General features: G+C 60.0%; 1 protein-coding gene across 1 annotated transcript; it reads left to right on the top strand.

Annotated features, from left to right (window-relative positions):
* Positions 1–619: 619 nt before the first annotated feature.
* Positions 620–15,000, top strand: CUNH6orf118 (chromosome unknown C6orf118 homolog). The gene is made up of 10 exons (XM_037518801.1): positions 620–650; positions 5,766–6,427; positions 7,278–7,400; positions 7,938–7,997; positions 8,997–9,121; positions 9,436–9,494; positions 11,168–11,346; positions 12,995–13,048; positions 13,542–13,603; positions 14,816–15,000. The coding sequence occupies exons 1-10, from the start codon at positions 620–622 to the stop codon at positions 14,916–14,918; spliced, it is 1,458 nt and encodes a 485-aa protein (XP_037374698.1). The 3' UTR covers positions 14,919–15,000.
* The last annotated feature ends 1,083 nt before the right edge of the window (positions 15,001–16,083 follow it).

Raw genomic sequence — 16,083 nt, 5'->3', positions numbered from 1 at the left:
CAACAGATCCTCCCCGGCGGGAAGAAATTTAAGCAGAATCCGGTTTTCAAAGACAGGAGCCCTGGGGCAGGGGCTGGCCTGTGGACAGGGGGCGTCGGCAGTGACCCGAGGGCGGAGTCGGGGAGCCACGCCCTCCCTCCGGCCAGGGGCTCCCCTGAACTCCCGACCCGCGCACCCCGGCGGGGGACCCCCGGCCTTGGCGCCCCGCAGTCCTGGGGCGGGGCGCGGCCTGGTCGGTTGAGGCGGGGCCTTCCAGGCCGGAGCGGGAGGGGCCGCTGACCGGGGTTGAGCGGCTGCTGGGCTGGGGGGGGGCGCGGGCCGTCCCCGCAGTGACCCGTCCCCGCGCTGGGCGCCCCCCCCCTCCCGGGCAGAGGCCGCCGGGGGTCAGCCGCCCCGGCTCGCCCGGCCGTGGAGAGGCGCAGGGGTCGGGGCTGCTCCGATGCGCTCAGAGCGCAGCCAGCCTCTCACCTGCACAGAGCGCGCGGCACCCTGGACCGGGGAGGGGCGGGGAGGGGCGGGACTGGGGCAGGGCCAGGCTGGGGGCGGGGTGGGGGGGGCCTCGGAATGTGTGCGGCTCCCCGGCAACCGCAGCTCCCGGCAGGGCAGCCAGAGGGAGGCCATGGCGGAGCAGGAGCCCCGGGAGGCGCGGGGTGAGTGGGGGTGAGTGGGGGGTGAGTGGAGGGGTGAGTGGGGGTGAGTGTGGGGTGAGTGGGGGTGAGTGGGGGGTGAGTGGAGGGGTGAGTGGGGGTGAGTGTGGGGTGAGTGTGGGGGTGAGTGTGGGGGTGAGTGGGGGTGAGTGGGGGTGAGTGGGGGTGAGTGGGGGGTGAGTGGGGGGTGAGTGGGGGGTGAGTGGAGGGGTGAGTGGGGGTGAGTGGGGGGTGAGTGGGGGGTGAGTGGAGGGGTGAGTGGGGTGAGTGGGGGTGAGTGGGGGTGAGTGGGGGTGAGTGGGGGTGAGTGGAGGGGTGAGTGGGGGGTGAGTGGAGGGGTGAGTGGGGGTGAGTGGGGGGTGAGTGGGGGTGAGTGGGGGTGAGTGGAGGGGTGAGTGGGGTGAGTGGGGGGTGAGTGGGGGTGAGTGGGGGTGAGTGGGGGGTGAGGGGCCGAGCGCTGTGCTCCTGGGGCTGCGCGGGGCCGGGCACCTCCGAGGCGGGTGACGAGCGCGACTTGCCGCTGGCTGCAAACCCGCGGGTCAGCAGGGCTGGGGGGGGTTGGGGGCACGCTGCCTCGGGAGCCTGTGCAATAGCAACGTGCAAAGCAGAGCATGTACCGGCGTGCGTGTGTGTGTGTGTGTGTGTGTGTGTGTCTGTGAGGAGGGGTGGGGGGTTTCTAGGACAGCTCAGTTCTTTATAAAGGACACCCCTCAGGGCATGGAGGGCTGCCCCCTGAGCCCCTGCCACACCCCCAGAGCACAGAGCCTCCCCCACCCTCTCTGTTGGTGTCACATCTCTGGGGGGGGTTTGCTCTTCGCCTCTGTGGACTGGAGGCCACACGTCCCCTCGGGCCCAGCTCCCCAGGCCCCCAAGAGTCCAGGGAGGGGCAACCTGTGGATGGAGCACAGGCTGGAGCACGGGGTGTTTCAGAGAAGATGCTGCTACCACGAGGGCACTGAGGACCACCCCGAGCATCTGGGCAGCAGGCAGAGGTGTCCCTGCAGCCCCGCCTGCTGATCGAGTCCCCGGCCACCCTCTGTCCCTCTGCGTGCTCCTCTGTAAGGGACAGCACTGGCCCCTCTGGCCAGCGAGGACGGGCAAGTCTGTGCGTGTGAAGCCCTCAGAGCACTCTAGACCCGACTGGGAAGGAAGTGCTGCCCAGCAGTGGCCGTGTGACCGCGGTCCCTTCCCCGAGACACAAGCGCCCCGGACCCCCAGAGAAGGGGGCGCCTGGTCACCTTCCCACTCAGACCTGCGCTTCAAAGGCGCCAGCGCGACGCCCACTGGGAATCTGCCTCAGGGGGTGTTGCCTTGTGCAGGCCCCAAGGGGCTGCCCGGTGAGCACAGCCGGGGAGCACCGTCTGCAGGGAGTGCCACGGGGACCCGGGGCTTCCCCCGCAGTGTCAGCGCTTCCTTTCCTGGCCCCTCCGCCAGGACGCCCCGAACCGAATGTGTCCCTGAAAACCTCTCCCTGTAAAGAACATGACGGGCAGCCCCGTCTGGGCCTGGCCAGGGGCCTGAATCCCGGGTGAGGCCGGCATCCGCCGTGGGAACTGCCGAGCGCTGCCCCCGCCAGGCGCGCCCCAGCTGCCGAGGCCACCCCCGCCTGCCTGGGCCTGGCCCGGGACAGTTTTGCACACGCTACGTGTGTGTGCAGGTGCCGAGGGGCGTGAGGGCTGTGTGCGGGGGTGAGACAGGGGTGGGGGTCACTGCGAACATCATGTCGCTGACTCCGGGGGCTGCCCTCCCGGGCCCACGCAGCGGCCGCAGCTCACGCGGGGAAGGGGCTGCTGGGAAGAGAAAGTGTCTCGTCCCGGCCTCAGCGGGCGCGTGGTCGGCAGATTATAAAGGAAAAGGACAAACCCGCTGGCGGACCAGCCCCGACCAAGCCGAGCAAAGCCAGAGTCGAGGGTCGGGCCGCAGGCGCCGGGCCCCCCTCCCGCCTTCTCCGAGAGAGGCCGCCCGCGGCCTGCAGCGCTGAGGTCCTGTGCCCTGGCCGGCAGCCAGAGCCTGCGCTGCTTCTGGAAGCCAGTCTCCGGGCCCTGCGGCGAGACCCCGCCCTGGAACCCACGACCACGTGGAACCCCCAAACTGCCTGCTGCCACCCCCTGCCCCCCACTTGGCCTTGAGAGTCCCTGCGCTAGAGGCTGCGTGATCAGACCCCAGACAACCTGGTCATGAAGGGCATAGCCTTAGCTCAGTCTGCAAAGCCCCTCGTTAGGAAACAGCATGAGGAGGGGGACACCGCGGAGGGGCGTGGACCTGCTGCAGGGGACAGGGTCGGGACTGGTGGGTCCTCCCCGCCCCCCTGGCCGCAGACGGAGCAGCCGCCCGCCCAGCACACGCCCTCGCACCGACCCCCACGGGCCACAGGACTCCCGGCACCTGCCCCCCGGGTTGATCTTCGCTCCTGTATCTTTGTATTTCTCAATGATTTAAAATTCCCCAAATTCCTTTCATTTCTTTAAAGGATGGAACATCTCTTTCTATATGCACATTCCTCCAAACGCGCGAGACTCCCCCTCTCTCTGTATGTGCACGTCTTGCTCACATGCATTCATTCAACAGACGGTTGTTCCCGGTCTCTCTCTGAGATGCGACTGTGCGGAAGACGGTTCCTTCCCTGCAGGAAACGTGGCACAGTGGGAGGAGAGAACACAGGGGCGCCGGGGGCCCCCGCGGGCTCAGGACAGGCTGCAGTCCGAGAGGGGCTCCAGAGATGCTCCAGGCGGGCAGAGGGGCGATGCAGCCTGCCAGGGAGGCCACAGGAGCAGGAGGCCCAAGTCACTCCATGGGAGCTCTGTGGGGGGCCTCATCCAGGCAGGCTTCTCCCCGAGGGGCTTGAACCTGGGCTGTGAGCTGTGCTCTGTTGTCTGGGCCTGCCACTCCCACACCCCAGGGGAGAGAGACGAAACAGGTGCCCCTTCTGGAGAGAGAGAGCCACGGATTCTCTGGGAGTCTGTGGTTCTCAGAGGTCCGGTAACACGGGGCGGCAGTCTGCAGTCTTTGCTGTTGAAGACCTGTTGCTTCTGCCCTGAAGAGAAGAAGTGCTAGAAAACCACACCCTGCGCTCAAGCAGTTAAAGGCTGACGATACTGGAAATGCTTGGTAATTCACACCGAGTCTCTAGAACCTACCAGTTGCCTTCTTTATGGGTTTGTCTTTAAAAACTGGTTTAGCTCTGGCTTTGGAAACAACCCAAATGCCCAAAGACAGATGCCTGGATCAAGGAGATGGGGTCCATATACACCCTGGAATATTACTCAGCATTCAAAACAGATAAACTCACGCCATTTGCAGCCACCTGGATGGCGCTGGAAGGGATCATGCTCAGCGAAATAAGCCAGAAAGAAAAAGAAAAATACCGGATGGTCTCACTCAGAGCAGGAATCTAGAAAACTTAAATAAGGGACCAGGAAAAAGAATAACTGTAAGAAAGTAAAAATCAAAATCAACAAAAAAATATGAACCAGAGACACTCTATGGGGGTTGGGGGGCAGGGAAGGGAGGGATTGGGGTCAAAATATGGGGGTTGCAATTGTATGGGGAATATAAAAATAAAATTTATTAAAAAGAAATAAAAGGTCTATAGTGATAAAAACAAAACAAAACAAAACCAACTGGTTTAGCTCTACTTCAAACAAGTTCATTTCCCGGTCACCTTATAAAGAGTCAATGAGTTTCCCAGTGAATTGTTTCACCTTTTTCTTCAACCCGGTCGAGCAAGTCTCGTCACAAAGGGAAACGTGTTCTGAGCGGGAACCTGGTCTTGCTAAAACATTTGCTGGTGGCTTCAAATCCTTCTTGGAGAGAAATTAAACAAAGGGACACAATCACGCCACAGCCTCCCACTGTCGGCTCCCCCGAGCTGGCTGAAAGCTCATGTCAACTTAGACGGCCGGTCAGGCGTCATTCTGGGGGTTTCTGTGAGGTTTTTATTTTTTTGATGAAATTAACTTTTGAAAGTTCAGACTTTGAATAAAGTAGACGCTGGCCCGAGTGTGGGGGGCCTCGTCTGAGCAGCCGATGACCTTGATAACAGCAGCAGTAACGACAAGGAAAGGCCAAGCTCCCAGCAGCGAGAGGCAGACTTGGGGCGGGAATGGCGTGTGCCGCCTGCAGCCTCCCCTGTAGCTTCTGGCTTGCCAGGGCGTATAATCGTGAGACGATAAATCTCTTGCTATAAACAGACACGCCCTACTGGTTCCGTTTCTCTGGAGAAATCTCTCAAACACAGCGAGGCCCAGGGCCTTCTTCAGGTGTGGATGCCCCGGGGGAATGAGGATTATCTGCCTGGAAAGAGGCCGCAGACCTTTCTCTGAAGCACTAAGCTGAGCACGGGGCGCGTTTCAGACTCAGCCCTGGGAGGGTTTTTGCCTGTGTCTGCGCCCTCAGGAGGGCAGGTGACCCGGTGCCGCCTGGGCCAGTACAGGGGCCTGGGTGGCCAGGCCTGAGGCTGGCAGAATTCTGGGGTGTCCCTGGGAGCACACTGGGCTTGGCCGGGAGCCGGGGAGCGGGAGCCGGGGCGAGGGCACCCTCTGGGGCTGTGCTCTGGGGCCCCTGTGAGCTCGAGGTCAGGGGCCCCTTCTTGGGCGGGCCGACCTGATCCGCGCCCGGTCACAAGGGGGACCCGAACCTGTGAGGATGCTCGGAGCAGGGCCCAGGGCCGCAGGGGGCCCCTCGGAGCTGAAGGCGACCCCCCGCTGGCCGCAGAGAGGGCCCCCAGCTAGACCTGCCCGCAGCCCGGGGTCCCGCTGCGTTTCGTCCCGGCCTTGTCCCGAGTGGGGCCGGGCTGGGGAGCGCGTGGCCCTCCGAGGGAGGCGGGTCCTGCCCCCCAGCTGCCCGCGGCTCCCGCGTGCCCCCGTGGGGCCGAGGCCCGCGTCGGGCGTGCGGGGCGGGCACCGCGCGGTCCGCTGGGCAGCGGGCGCGGGCGGCAAGAGCAGGGTCCGCGCGGCCACTTCTCTCCGAGCCTTTGCCGACGTGTGAGAACCCTCTGGGGTCCGCCCCGCCTCCCCTGCCCGCTCTCGGAGGGCGCCGGCCCTGGGGTCCCGCGCGCTGGCGGGGGTGCGGCCGGCTCTCCGCGAGTCGGGGCGCTGAGCGGGTCTCCCCTCCGCGCAGCGCACCTGCCCTGGAGGCACTGCGAGGCGCCGGGCGTGCACACGCTGTGCAACCTCACGCCGCTGCTGGACAAGCTGCAGAAGGGCCACCGCGACGACGTCCGGCTCTACACCTCCGGGCACCTGAACCCCGACAAGCTCTACAGGCCCCCCGAGACCGTGCTGCAGCACTGGGCCAACGCGCGCCGGCCCCCGGCGGAGGCGGGCCCGCGGGCGGAGGCGCCGAGCGCGCGGAGGGTGGCGCGCATGAAGGCGGCGCTGGCCTACTTCACGGTGCGCACGGCCCTGAGCCCCCGCGACGGCCACGGCGCGCCCCTGTTCCGCTACCTGCACCCCGCGGGGCCCGCTTCCGACGACGACCTGGCCCTGCGGGCGTGGCCCGCGGGGCGCCTCCCGGGGCGGCGGGGCGCGGGGGAGCCGAGCGCGCCCGAGGTGGAGGTCCTCCGGTACCGGAGGCCGCTGTCCAGCCGCCAGTGCGCCGCGGCGCCCCCGGGCCCCGACAGGTTCCGGCGCGTCGACTCCTACCTGGCCGGCGTCACCAGGGCGGACCAGCACCGGCAGCTCCTGCGCTTCCAGAAGGACGTTCTGGCCAAGCAGGACCTGCTGGACAACGACTTCACCGGGCGCAAGGCCGCGCTCGCCCACGAGAAGAAGCTGGAGCGGGTAAGGCGCGGCGCGGGTGGGGGCGCGGGGTGGGGGCGCGGGGTGGGGGCGCGGGGTGGGGGCGCGGGGTGGGGGCGCGGGGTGGGGGGCGCGGGTGGGGGCAGCGCGGGTCAGGCGCGCGGTGCAGGCCCTGGGCCCACCTGCTCCCAGGTGCCTCCTGCGCCTCCCGCGGGCAGGAGGAAGCACCTGTGCCGGGCGCCCCCGGGTGCAGGAGGTGAAGTCAGGGCGACGTGAACCAAGGCTCGAGGGAGCGGTAAGTTGGGGGTGATTTCAGAGCCCGAAGCAGGAGCCGCCGCTGCCCCGGCAGGCGCATAAGCCGTGGTGGACCCAGAAGGATCTGGGAAAGGCTTCATCAGACTGGGATGGGGGGTGTGTGCGGAGAGAGTGGACAGAGCTGAGGTCACCTGGTGCAGGCGAGTCTGCCCAGGCCTCCCGTGCAAAGCGGCGAGCCTGATGGGAACTCCCCGGAGCAGCCAGCCGGGAGTAGAGCTGGGTAGTGGGGTACAGGGGCGAGGGAGCAGGGAGGAGAGGACAGCCGTGTGTGTGGGGCATGGTCGCGCCTCCATGAGGCTCCTGGTTGAGGGGACCGATGGTGAGGGGGGCCTCGGGGCGTTGTGGAGGCTGAGGGGGGCCTGGAGCCCGGGGCTTGAGGGAACCAGCAAAGAAGAAGGCAGATGCCAGCCTGGGGGCCAGGTGGGCAGGGGCCGGGTAGGCTGCAGCGGAGGCGCAGGTGGGTCACTAGGCGCTCCTGGGGCTGCGCTTCTGCTGGTCCCTGGAGGTCCCCGTCCTGCAGGGCCGGATGTGCTCGGAAAGGAGAGGACATCCCGAGTGGGTGCGTGTCCCCCCGCAGGGCCTCCAGAAGCTGTGCGTCTGCGCCCCGCAGGAGCTCGGCCGGCTGTCCGTCTTCTCTGATGTCTTTGAGGACATTTGCAGCAGCTCTCTGATATTCGGGGAGATCTTGAAGGAAATCAAGGTAATGGCTTCACACGTGTCCCCCGAATCTGAGGGGTCAGGCTGAGAGCCGGGCCGGGCTTCTGCCGCGTCCTCAGTTCATGCCTGCACCCCCTGCGCGCTGGGACCGGCTTGGAGTCCCCAGATACTTCCCTCCTTCGGCTGGGGGTTCACACATAAACTTTCATGACTTGTACGTGCGGAACACGCCTTGCGATCATCGCGCGTCACTGTCTGCTCCTGCGTGGCTGACGAGGCGGCGTTTCCCGTGGGCGACCTGGCGGCTGCGTGGCGGCCCCTGTGCCTGTCTCTGGTGGGTCGGCAGGGCCCAAGCCTCACCCTGGGTGTTTTGTCCCTGTGCTGAGGTCACCAGAGTTAAAGCTCAGTGGCTTCAGAAGGGTGAGCCTCTGTCCATCACCCCATGCGCGGCCTACCCCGAGGGAGCCGTCACACCTCTGAGCGGCCACACAGGTGTCCTCGCCGCCACCGATGCGGGCAGAGACCGCCATGCTGCCCCCGGAGCCGGTCACGCTGCCCCAGCGCCCTCTCCCCTGTACAGGACGAATACGAGCTCTACATGGCCATCCTCCTGGAGACATGCCCCACGGAGCAGCATGAGGTAACCGGCCCCGTGTCCTGTTCCCCGGCCCTGGACAGCGCTGAGCCAAGGCCCCTGCGTGGACGCTTAGACAGGAGGGGCCGCCCGTGGCCCTGCCCGCGCCCCCTGGTGGGAGGGGCTTCTGTCCACGGGGCCTGTGGCCACCAAATCTGGCGTATTCCTCCGGAGCCAGTCCCCACCCAGCAGCTGCTCAGAACCCCTCTCCCCTCTGCCCTGCCCACCGGCCTTGGGCCACCTCCCTCCTCTCCCTGCCCCTCTTCCCCCAGCCCTATGTGGTATGTGTGGGGTGTGTGTTTTGAGGGGGGTCTTTGTCTCGCTGGCACCTCTGAATTGCCCGCTCTCCTGCATGCCCACGCTGGGTGTGCACCTGGCGGCTGAGCCGTGATGGCGCAGGGCCCGTGCAGGTGTCTGGGTGGGTGAAGATGCGGTCACCTGGGGGGGTCCTCAGCGGAGGCAGGTCACACAGCAGCGTGTACTGCTGCAGCCCAGCCCTGGCCGGAGCGAAGTGGACTGAACTGGTCACGGAGAGGGCCGTGGCCACCGAGTCCCCTCAGTTTCAGATCCTGTGTCATGAACTGGGAAGCACAGGCTTTCAGCTTTGCTCGGGAAAAGCTCCCGGCGGTGGGGGTCAGTTCTAGAAACTCCCGCACCCAGGGCTGGCCCCCAACGCTGTCTTCCCGGGAATTTCCAAATCGCAGAGACTCAGGCTGTGGCTCGAGAGGGAGAAGCAGAGGCCCCCTGGGTGGAGGGGAGCCTGGAAGTGCCGCCTTCTGGGGCCTTCCCCTGTGCCTGGCTCAGCTCAGCCGCTTCTCACCCGCCTCACCTGTGAGGTCTCCGGGAAAGCAAAACCTTAACATGCTGAAAACGCCCACTCTGGTCACCGAGACCCCTCATCACTGGCCTCCCTTGTACCCCCTTTTTACCTGCATTTGTACTTTACCTGGGGCCTCTGCGGGCCATGACCCCAGGATGTCCTCACCGCCTCTCCCCGCCCCCCAGGCGTTCCTGGACTTCCTCCAGGGGATGGAGAGGCGCCCCGTGAGGACCCCCGAGGTGCAGCAGGCCCGCGAGCAGCTGCGGCAGCTGGTGACGGCCGTGCAGGCCGCCCTGGCGCGCAACGACGGGTGAGCTGCGCGGCCGCGGCCCAACCACACGCTGACCGCTCGGAAACCGCGTTTCCGGGCCCCGCGGGTCAGCCCATGGCCATTAGCTGACCCCGCCGTGTCTGTGGCCTGGAAGCTTCCTCACTCGGTCCCCAGGGCGCAGACGGACGGGCGTCCCTTCCCTGAGGGCTCATGTGCGGCGGCGTCCACAGACGTCTCCCGTGGTGGCGTCTCCTTCAAGTGACCCGCATTTCTGAGAACGGAGCAGACCCCCCTCGTCCCCAAGTAGGGGGCGGAGGGCGACGGCCGCGCTCACGCCCCTCCTTGGTTCTCAGGCTCCGGCGTGAGTTGGAGACGGAGCAGACGCTGCTGGACGCGGCCCGGGCGCAGGCAGGTGAGTGGCGGGCCCTCCGGTCTTGGGGGCTCCTGGGGGCTCCACGCCCTCCGCCCTCCTGCGTCAGCGATGGGGGTCCGCAGAGGGCGCCAAGGGTTACTCGTGTGTTTGTTCCAGCAGGCACTTTCCAGGAAGGTAACGTCCACCCTTCTGACGGGGTTGGCATGAGCCGCGGCTCAGAGCGGCCCTGGGGGCAGGGAGGGCTCGGGGCACTCGCTGTGACCCCACAGCCCGGCCGTGTCCTCGGGCCCTAGTGCCCCCGAGGCTTTCAGAGGGTCACCGAGCTCTGGGGTGGGCTGTGGAGATGTGTCCAGCTCCGGCCAGGGCCGGGGACAGATGCTGGACATCCGGTGGGGACACCGGTGCGGGGTGTGGGCCAGGCCCTCGAGGGCCCCGAGATGCTTGGCGCAGCGAGGAGGCTGAGGGGCTGAGCTGGCCCGGGCGGGTCTGGGCTGGTCTGGGCTGGAAGGGAGGCGGGGGTGTGCTCCTGGCGCTCGCCTGCCCTCAGGCCCCCGGCTTTGCTCCTCGCTCCCATGAGTCAGCTGCTGCGGCCATGGCGGGTTTCAAGGCCCAAGACACGCCTGCCATCCTGCCCATGTCCCCTGGCTCACAGGCCAAGCCAGGGGCGCACCCAGGCTGCAGGCGACCAGCTGGTGGGCACCTGGCTCTGCCGGCGCTGCTGGCCTAGTTGGGGCAAGAGTCTCGCTCCCCTTGGGCTTTGTCCTGAGGGTGAGACGGTGCCTGTGAGGGGGGCACGCCCTGCCCCACCCTCCCTTCCCCTTCCCCTCTCTGCATTTGCTCGCCCCTGGCGATTCCCATGCCTGGCATCACCCAGGCACACCTGGCAGTCTCCCCCCCAGCCCCCAGCCTCCCCCGCCCCTGCACAGCTCATGGTAAGTGCCGGCTCTTCTTACAGTGCTGCCCCTGCACCCCAGCCCACCTCTGCCAATGGCCTCTCCTCTGAGCCCAGTCGCCCCCAGCCGCGGCTTAGTTTCCTGTTTCCTGTGTGGCCTCTGCCCCCTCCTCCCCTCCTCCCCTCTGCCACAGGCTCTTTCCTGAGCTAATCTCTCTGGAATGGTTGCAAGGGCTTCCTGGCCATGGCCCTGACCCAGTGGTGCCCTTCCAGTCCATGCTGGGCACGGTGGGCAGTGGCTGTGGTCCCACTGGCTCCCCTAGCCGTCGGGGTGGCTGACGGCTTGTGTTCTCAGGGCTTTGCCCAGCCGCCCACTTCCTTTGTGGCCTCACCTCTCGGTGTCACTCACCTGGCCTTGGTGCCCCCCACCGGGTGCCTCCCCGTCCACTGAATGAGCCACGCCGGCCCTGCTGCCCGCACCCCTCCCATGCCCCGCTCACCTCTCCGCCAGGGCCCACCTGTGCACGCTTCTCTTGAAAATTCATCCTCCCCACTCTGCCAGGTGCTCCAACAGAGCCCCCGACTGTTGTCATGAGAATGAGTGACAACTACATTCCTTTAGGAACTTAGGGGGACCCCATATTCCCGTCGGAGAACACCCCATCTTAGAGCAGATGATTTTTATTGATGTGCTTGGGGTATGAGTTACATTATAGCTTCTAGTTGTTTATTACTATATACATAATATTGTTATTAATGTTCCTGATGAGGGCTTAGGTATTAAGCTCAGTCATATTTTGCTTTTAAAAAACACTTCCAGAATTATCTGACAATGTAACGGACGAGGAGAGCCTTACTCTTATTCAGAAGGTTGAAAAGAAGAGGTGTGAGATACACAATAAATGGGATGAAATCCAAGCCCTTGAAAGAGAAATTAAAGCAACTTTGATTCATACTGAAGTTTCCAATATCACCGAGAACGCAATTAAAAGCATAGAGGTATACAGTTTTGTTTTGTTTTTTTGTAATGTTTCCATTTTTTCTTTTACGTGAAAAATTTGGCAAATGCATGAAGAAGTTTGGCTTTATAATACAGTGAAAAAGGAACATACATTTGCTCCCAAAAGATTTTCATTTCAAATCATTTGTAGCCAATAGGTAATTAGAATAATAGACTAATTAGAGATCTGCTAAAACAACAAAAATGAAAACGATACAAATTTTGTAGATCCGCTAATGACCCAGTTGGAGTCTCTCAGGTCATTTGATGTCTCTTAAAATGTGACCGTTTGGTAAATACTTGTCAGGAAGACAATGGCTGCATCGCTCAGGGTCTCCCCAGGCTGAGGGGTTCAGGCTGAGTGAGGCTCGCAGAGTTCAGGACACCGCCCGCCCGATAAGGCACAGTCTGGAGGTGCAGGGCCTGGGCTGCTGGGGTTCAGGCTTCCTCCTCTCTGGGTTCCGACACCCTTATTTTTTTGGTGTCGCATCCTGTGGACGGATTTCCAGGTAGCCGCACAGCTGTGCTGGAGACGGGAATGAGTTACTGTCATTGAAATAGAAGGAATGGAAGATTCCCCACCATAATTCCATATCATTAATTGATATTACTGTCGTGATTTATCATTCATATTTGGACCCTCAGTTCAAACACTGGAAGGCACAATGAAATTGCATTTGTTGTCCTAGTAAGAAACTGACTCCTGGCTCTGGATTTAAAAGTTGTTTCTAACCAGAAACAAAAAACACGTTGAGGATTTGTGATGGACCAGATTCTCCTGTGAACTTTTAAAAATGCTATTTTATTTACTTCTCAGCAACACTAAGAAATAGTGGCTGCCATCAATCCTCTCTTTTAGCTAAGGAAACCAAGGCGCATGCGTGTAAGTTACGTAGTTGCGCTCACCGTGGGCAAGCAGCAGAATTAGAGTTTAAACTCGGCCTACGTTCTCCGTCCAGCCTCATCGATGTCGTTGCTAATCCTTATCAGTCGGTTGCATACCTGGAAGAACCAGTCTTATTTATACACCTTTCCATCAGAATTCTGCTCAGGATTATCCTTTCATACGTGGTGCTAACTATTTTGTACCACAAATTTATAGATTCATCTGGGAGGAAATGAAAGTTGTGCAATATTAGAATATTAGGGTCATTTTGTTTTTTCCTGATTTACTTTATGCTTTGGCCTTACATACTTTTGTCATGTTCAGTCTTGTGACTTTGTGGGGCCGGGTACTATCATGAATGCAAACAAAGGATTTTTTTTTTTTTTTTTTGCTTTGTATCAGCAGCTGCTGGTAAACCTATGAGTCCCTAAAACTGTATTTTTTACGTTGTATCCAACCACCTTAACAAATTCATTTATTGGTTCTGAAACGTGAAGCGCTCTTTTCCCCTGAAATTTCCCTGAAATTCCTTAGTCTCACTGTAGTATCATCCCCACCACCTCTAGCAGGCCAGGAGCTTGCCCCTTACTCCATGTCTTTCCAATCACATTTTGCTTTGTACTTTGCCTTGCCATGGTGTGCTGGTGGGTGGTTTTGAGATTAGACTGTCAACCTTAATACTTTCTGTTCCATGAATGCCCAAGGTATTGACCAAATATTCTTAACCAAATGTATTTCTTTTAAAACCATTTCTCCTTCAGACGGAAACGCTAAAGTTAGAAACAGCAAATAGGATCTTAAGGAAGAACATAAATGTAAGTTTTCGTGCATCAGTTTTTCTGTAGAAATAGTTCATCTAATGCTTGCTGTACCTCTACCAGTGCGCATTAGCTTTCTAAGGAATTGCTTTCCGTGGCGCTGGCCCCTCCGGCTGTACGCACATTGACGTGACACCGGCGGGTGTGATCTAATGTGTTTATGGGGAAAGTCACACATCGCTTGTTAGGGGTTGCATGTGACAAGTGGACTTAGCCATTTTCCCCGAACCTGCCACACCTAACAATCATGACGAGATCCTTTGGTGATAAGGAGTGTAACGAACGAACTGGCTCCTCTAACTAATTGCAGGCCTCCTCCCGAAGGCATACCAACAACCTGCTGCTTACTAGCAGGTCTGCTTTTCTCATACAACTCTGCTTCTGTTACACCTGTCTCTCTCACACGTGGCCTACATCAGCCCAATTCTGGAAGTGGTAACCTGTTTGGGTTCAACTGTTCAGTGACCAAACGAGTTTTCACTGTTGGCAGATCATCGAGACCTACGTGAGGAAGAGCCTGAGGAAGAACAGGATAAGCGAGCAGGACCAGGAGTGAGTGTCCATGTCGGGCAGCCTGATGCCAGCCCCGGGCAGCCTCGTGCGCGCCTTGAAGCTGTTCACTCGAAACTAGATCAGACGTGTCTCCACACGCGGTGTTAGCTTGAAGGGTACAGGTTCTATCCCTTCTATCCCTTCCAGGACTTAAGAATTTAGCCCAAGATGTTAGCCCTTGAATATATTAATTAGCAATGTAGAAATTCAGTTTTGTGGAAAAAGCTGTGGAGTTGAGGGTGAACTGCTATGGATCGGGACAGGAAAAATGGCTGTGGGTGACTTTTTGTAAGTGGCGTGGGTTTAGTCGTGGGAAATCTTCGCAAATCCCTACACGTGGATTATTCTGAAGATTTTAATTTTAAAGGAAATGGTTGATTTCAATGATCTGTTACATAAATCTAGATTTAACATTGTTAATTTTCTTACAGTTGATATTGTAGCTCAAATCTCAGGGTTTGTAAGAGCAGGAGCAACAGAAAATGCTTGATGGTTTACAGGGGAAAAGGGCTTATTGTTTCAAGAATAAAAGCACATCGAGTTATAAGTGCTCCCCATTCAATGCCAGCATCAAGCGCAGGACTCTCCCCGCCCATGGAGGAAGAAGGGGCAGGTGACGGACAAATGGCCAGAAGCTCCTCACCACGAGCCTTTTCTCTTTGATTTGGGTTGAAGCCCTTTCTCGGGACTTCTGCTCTCACTGGCCAGCATGACATTCCCACGACCACCTTAGTTGCAAGGGAGTCCAGAAAGCAGAATAGCCACTTCCCAGCTTACGTAGTAGAGAAAGTCCCGGGAGAAAAGTGCTAGGGCAGGTGCCAAGGAAGCCCCACAGGCAGATCCGGGTTTTGTGGCACCTTCCATCATGGTGGGCATCTTCAAAGGAAAAGAACATGCAATTGCAAATGAAAAATCGGGGCGGCTCCTTCCCGATGACAATGAAGTTTAGACATGATTATCTTGGAGGTAAATGAGCCTCTGCTGCCACGCTACACTTAGTCTGGGGAGCTGTTGAGGGGGGGGGGCGCCCCAAAGGGAGGGGATCTGCTATGTTCACGGCCAAAATCTACTGAATTAAAATGAAGTGCGGCATTGCTAAGTCTCACTGTCTGCTTTTGTGTAAATTGTGCAACGATAGATGTTGATTTTGAAAAATTTTACGCTTAATGTACTTTTTCTAATCTAGTGTGTTCATTTGTTGTGCATTTTAAGGAACATCTGGACATTTATTAACCAATTTGTAAAGGAAACAGACAGTAATTCCCCAGACCCTGCAAAAGTGACCAATGAAAACTTACAGCCGCCGTGTACGTAGCGTGGATGTTGGCAGATGCGCGGATTAATGAAGATGCATTTCATTGTGTCAGTTTTCATTGCTAATAAAGTCAATGTGGTGTAGATACATTCAAGATGTTGAAGTCAGTCCACGTACGCGTGTCATCAGCTTTACTCCCGCACACGTGGCCATCACAATGGTGCTTCTCACCGCGTTTTCTGCTTCCATTCAATAACTTCCTTCGGGGGGAAATGTGCTTGATCCTCTGATGGCATTAGGAGACTCTGCTCTGCTGCTACCCTGATTACACTTGCTCGTATTCACCACTGAAGGTCATATGAGGTGACTGTCCCTTCACTGCCCTCCGGTGCCCACTCAGGGAGGGGTCCTTGCTGGCGGTGGGGCGGACCCTACCACGTTGGGCCCTTCGGGGCTCCCTGTCCACTCCTCTCAGCTGAGCACCAGCTCGTGGCAGTCGTGCGACTGGCGTCTCCACCCCCTGGCCTGCAGGCTGGCCTGCGCTTGTGGGAGTGAGTGCGGACCCGGTTTCTCTGGAAACCACAGAGGGCTTTTGTGAAGGTCAAGCCAGGTGCCAGCAAACCTGAGGCATCCGTCCTGATTGGGAGCAGTGACAGTGGAGGGGAGAGAGGCCAGGCAGGTGCTCGTTGCAGCTCAGATCATCCTCTTCCTGCGGCGAGACCTGCTCTCCTCCACAGACAGGCGGCGGCGGGTGAATGGGACATTTTTGCTCTGTCTGTCACTAGAGTTGGCCGAGTTCTCTCATGCAAGTGCTTTCTGGTGTGTCCCCTAGAATCTTACTCAGCAGGCCCCTCGGTTCCCATCCACAGGGAGAGATGGACACGTGAGGAGGGGCCCGGCCTTCTTGGCCACTGTCAGGAACAGAGCTGGGACTTGAGCCCTGATTTGACTTGCTCAGTTCCCAAATTAAGCACCGCTTCCGCTGTGTTATTTAGACACAGGACGAGTGAAGACAGGGGAAAATAAATCTGTGCTTTCAAAGAGCAACGTGAGAACATAAAACAAACAGAGCAATGAACACAGTGGAACGTGCCCGCCACGCAAGGGAGAGCCCATCCCTGGAGAGACAGGCTTCTGGAAGGGGCTGCCGTGGGCCCTGGGTGCAGAGGCAGCGGGGTGGTGACTCTGAGGGGGGAAGCTAGGGAATGGGTTAGGAACAGGGTGC

This window comes from Talpa occidentalis, unplaced genomic scaffold (genome assembly GCF_014898055.3).
Source record: "Talpa occidentalis isolate TD23 unplaced genomic scaffold, MPIMG_talOcc4v2.1 talOcc4.2, whole genome shotgun sequence".
Taxonomy (NCBI): domain Eukaryota; kingdom Metazoa; phylum Chordata; class Mammalia; order Eulipotyphla; family Talpidae; genus Talpa; species Talpa occidentalis.
This window is presented reverse-complemented; position numbering and strand designations above follow the sequence as displayed.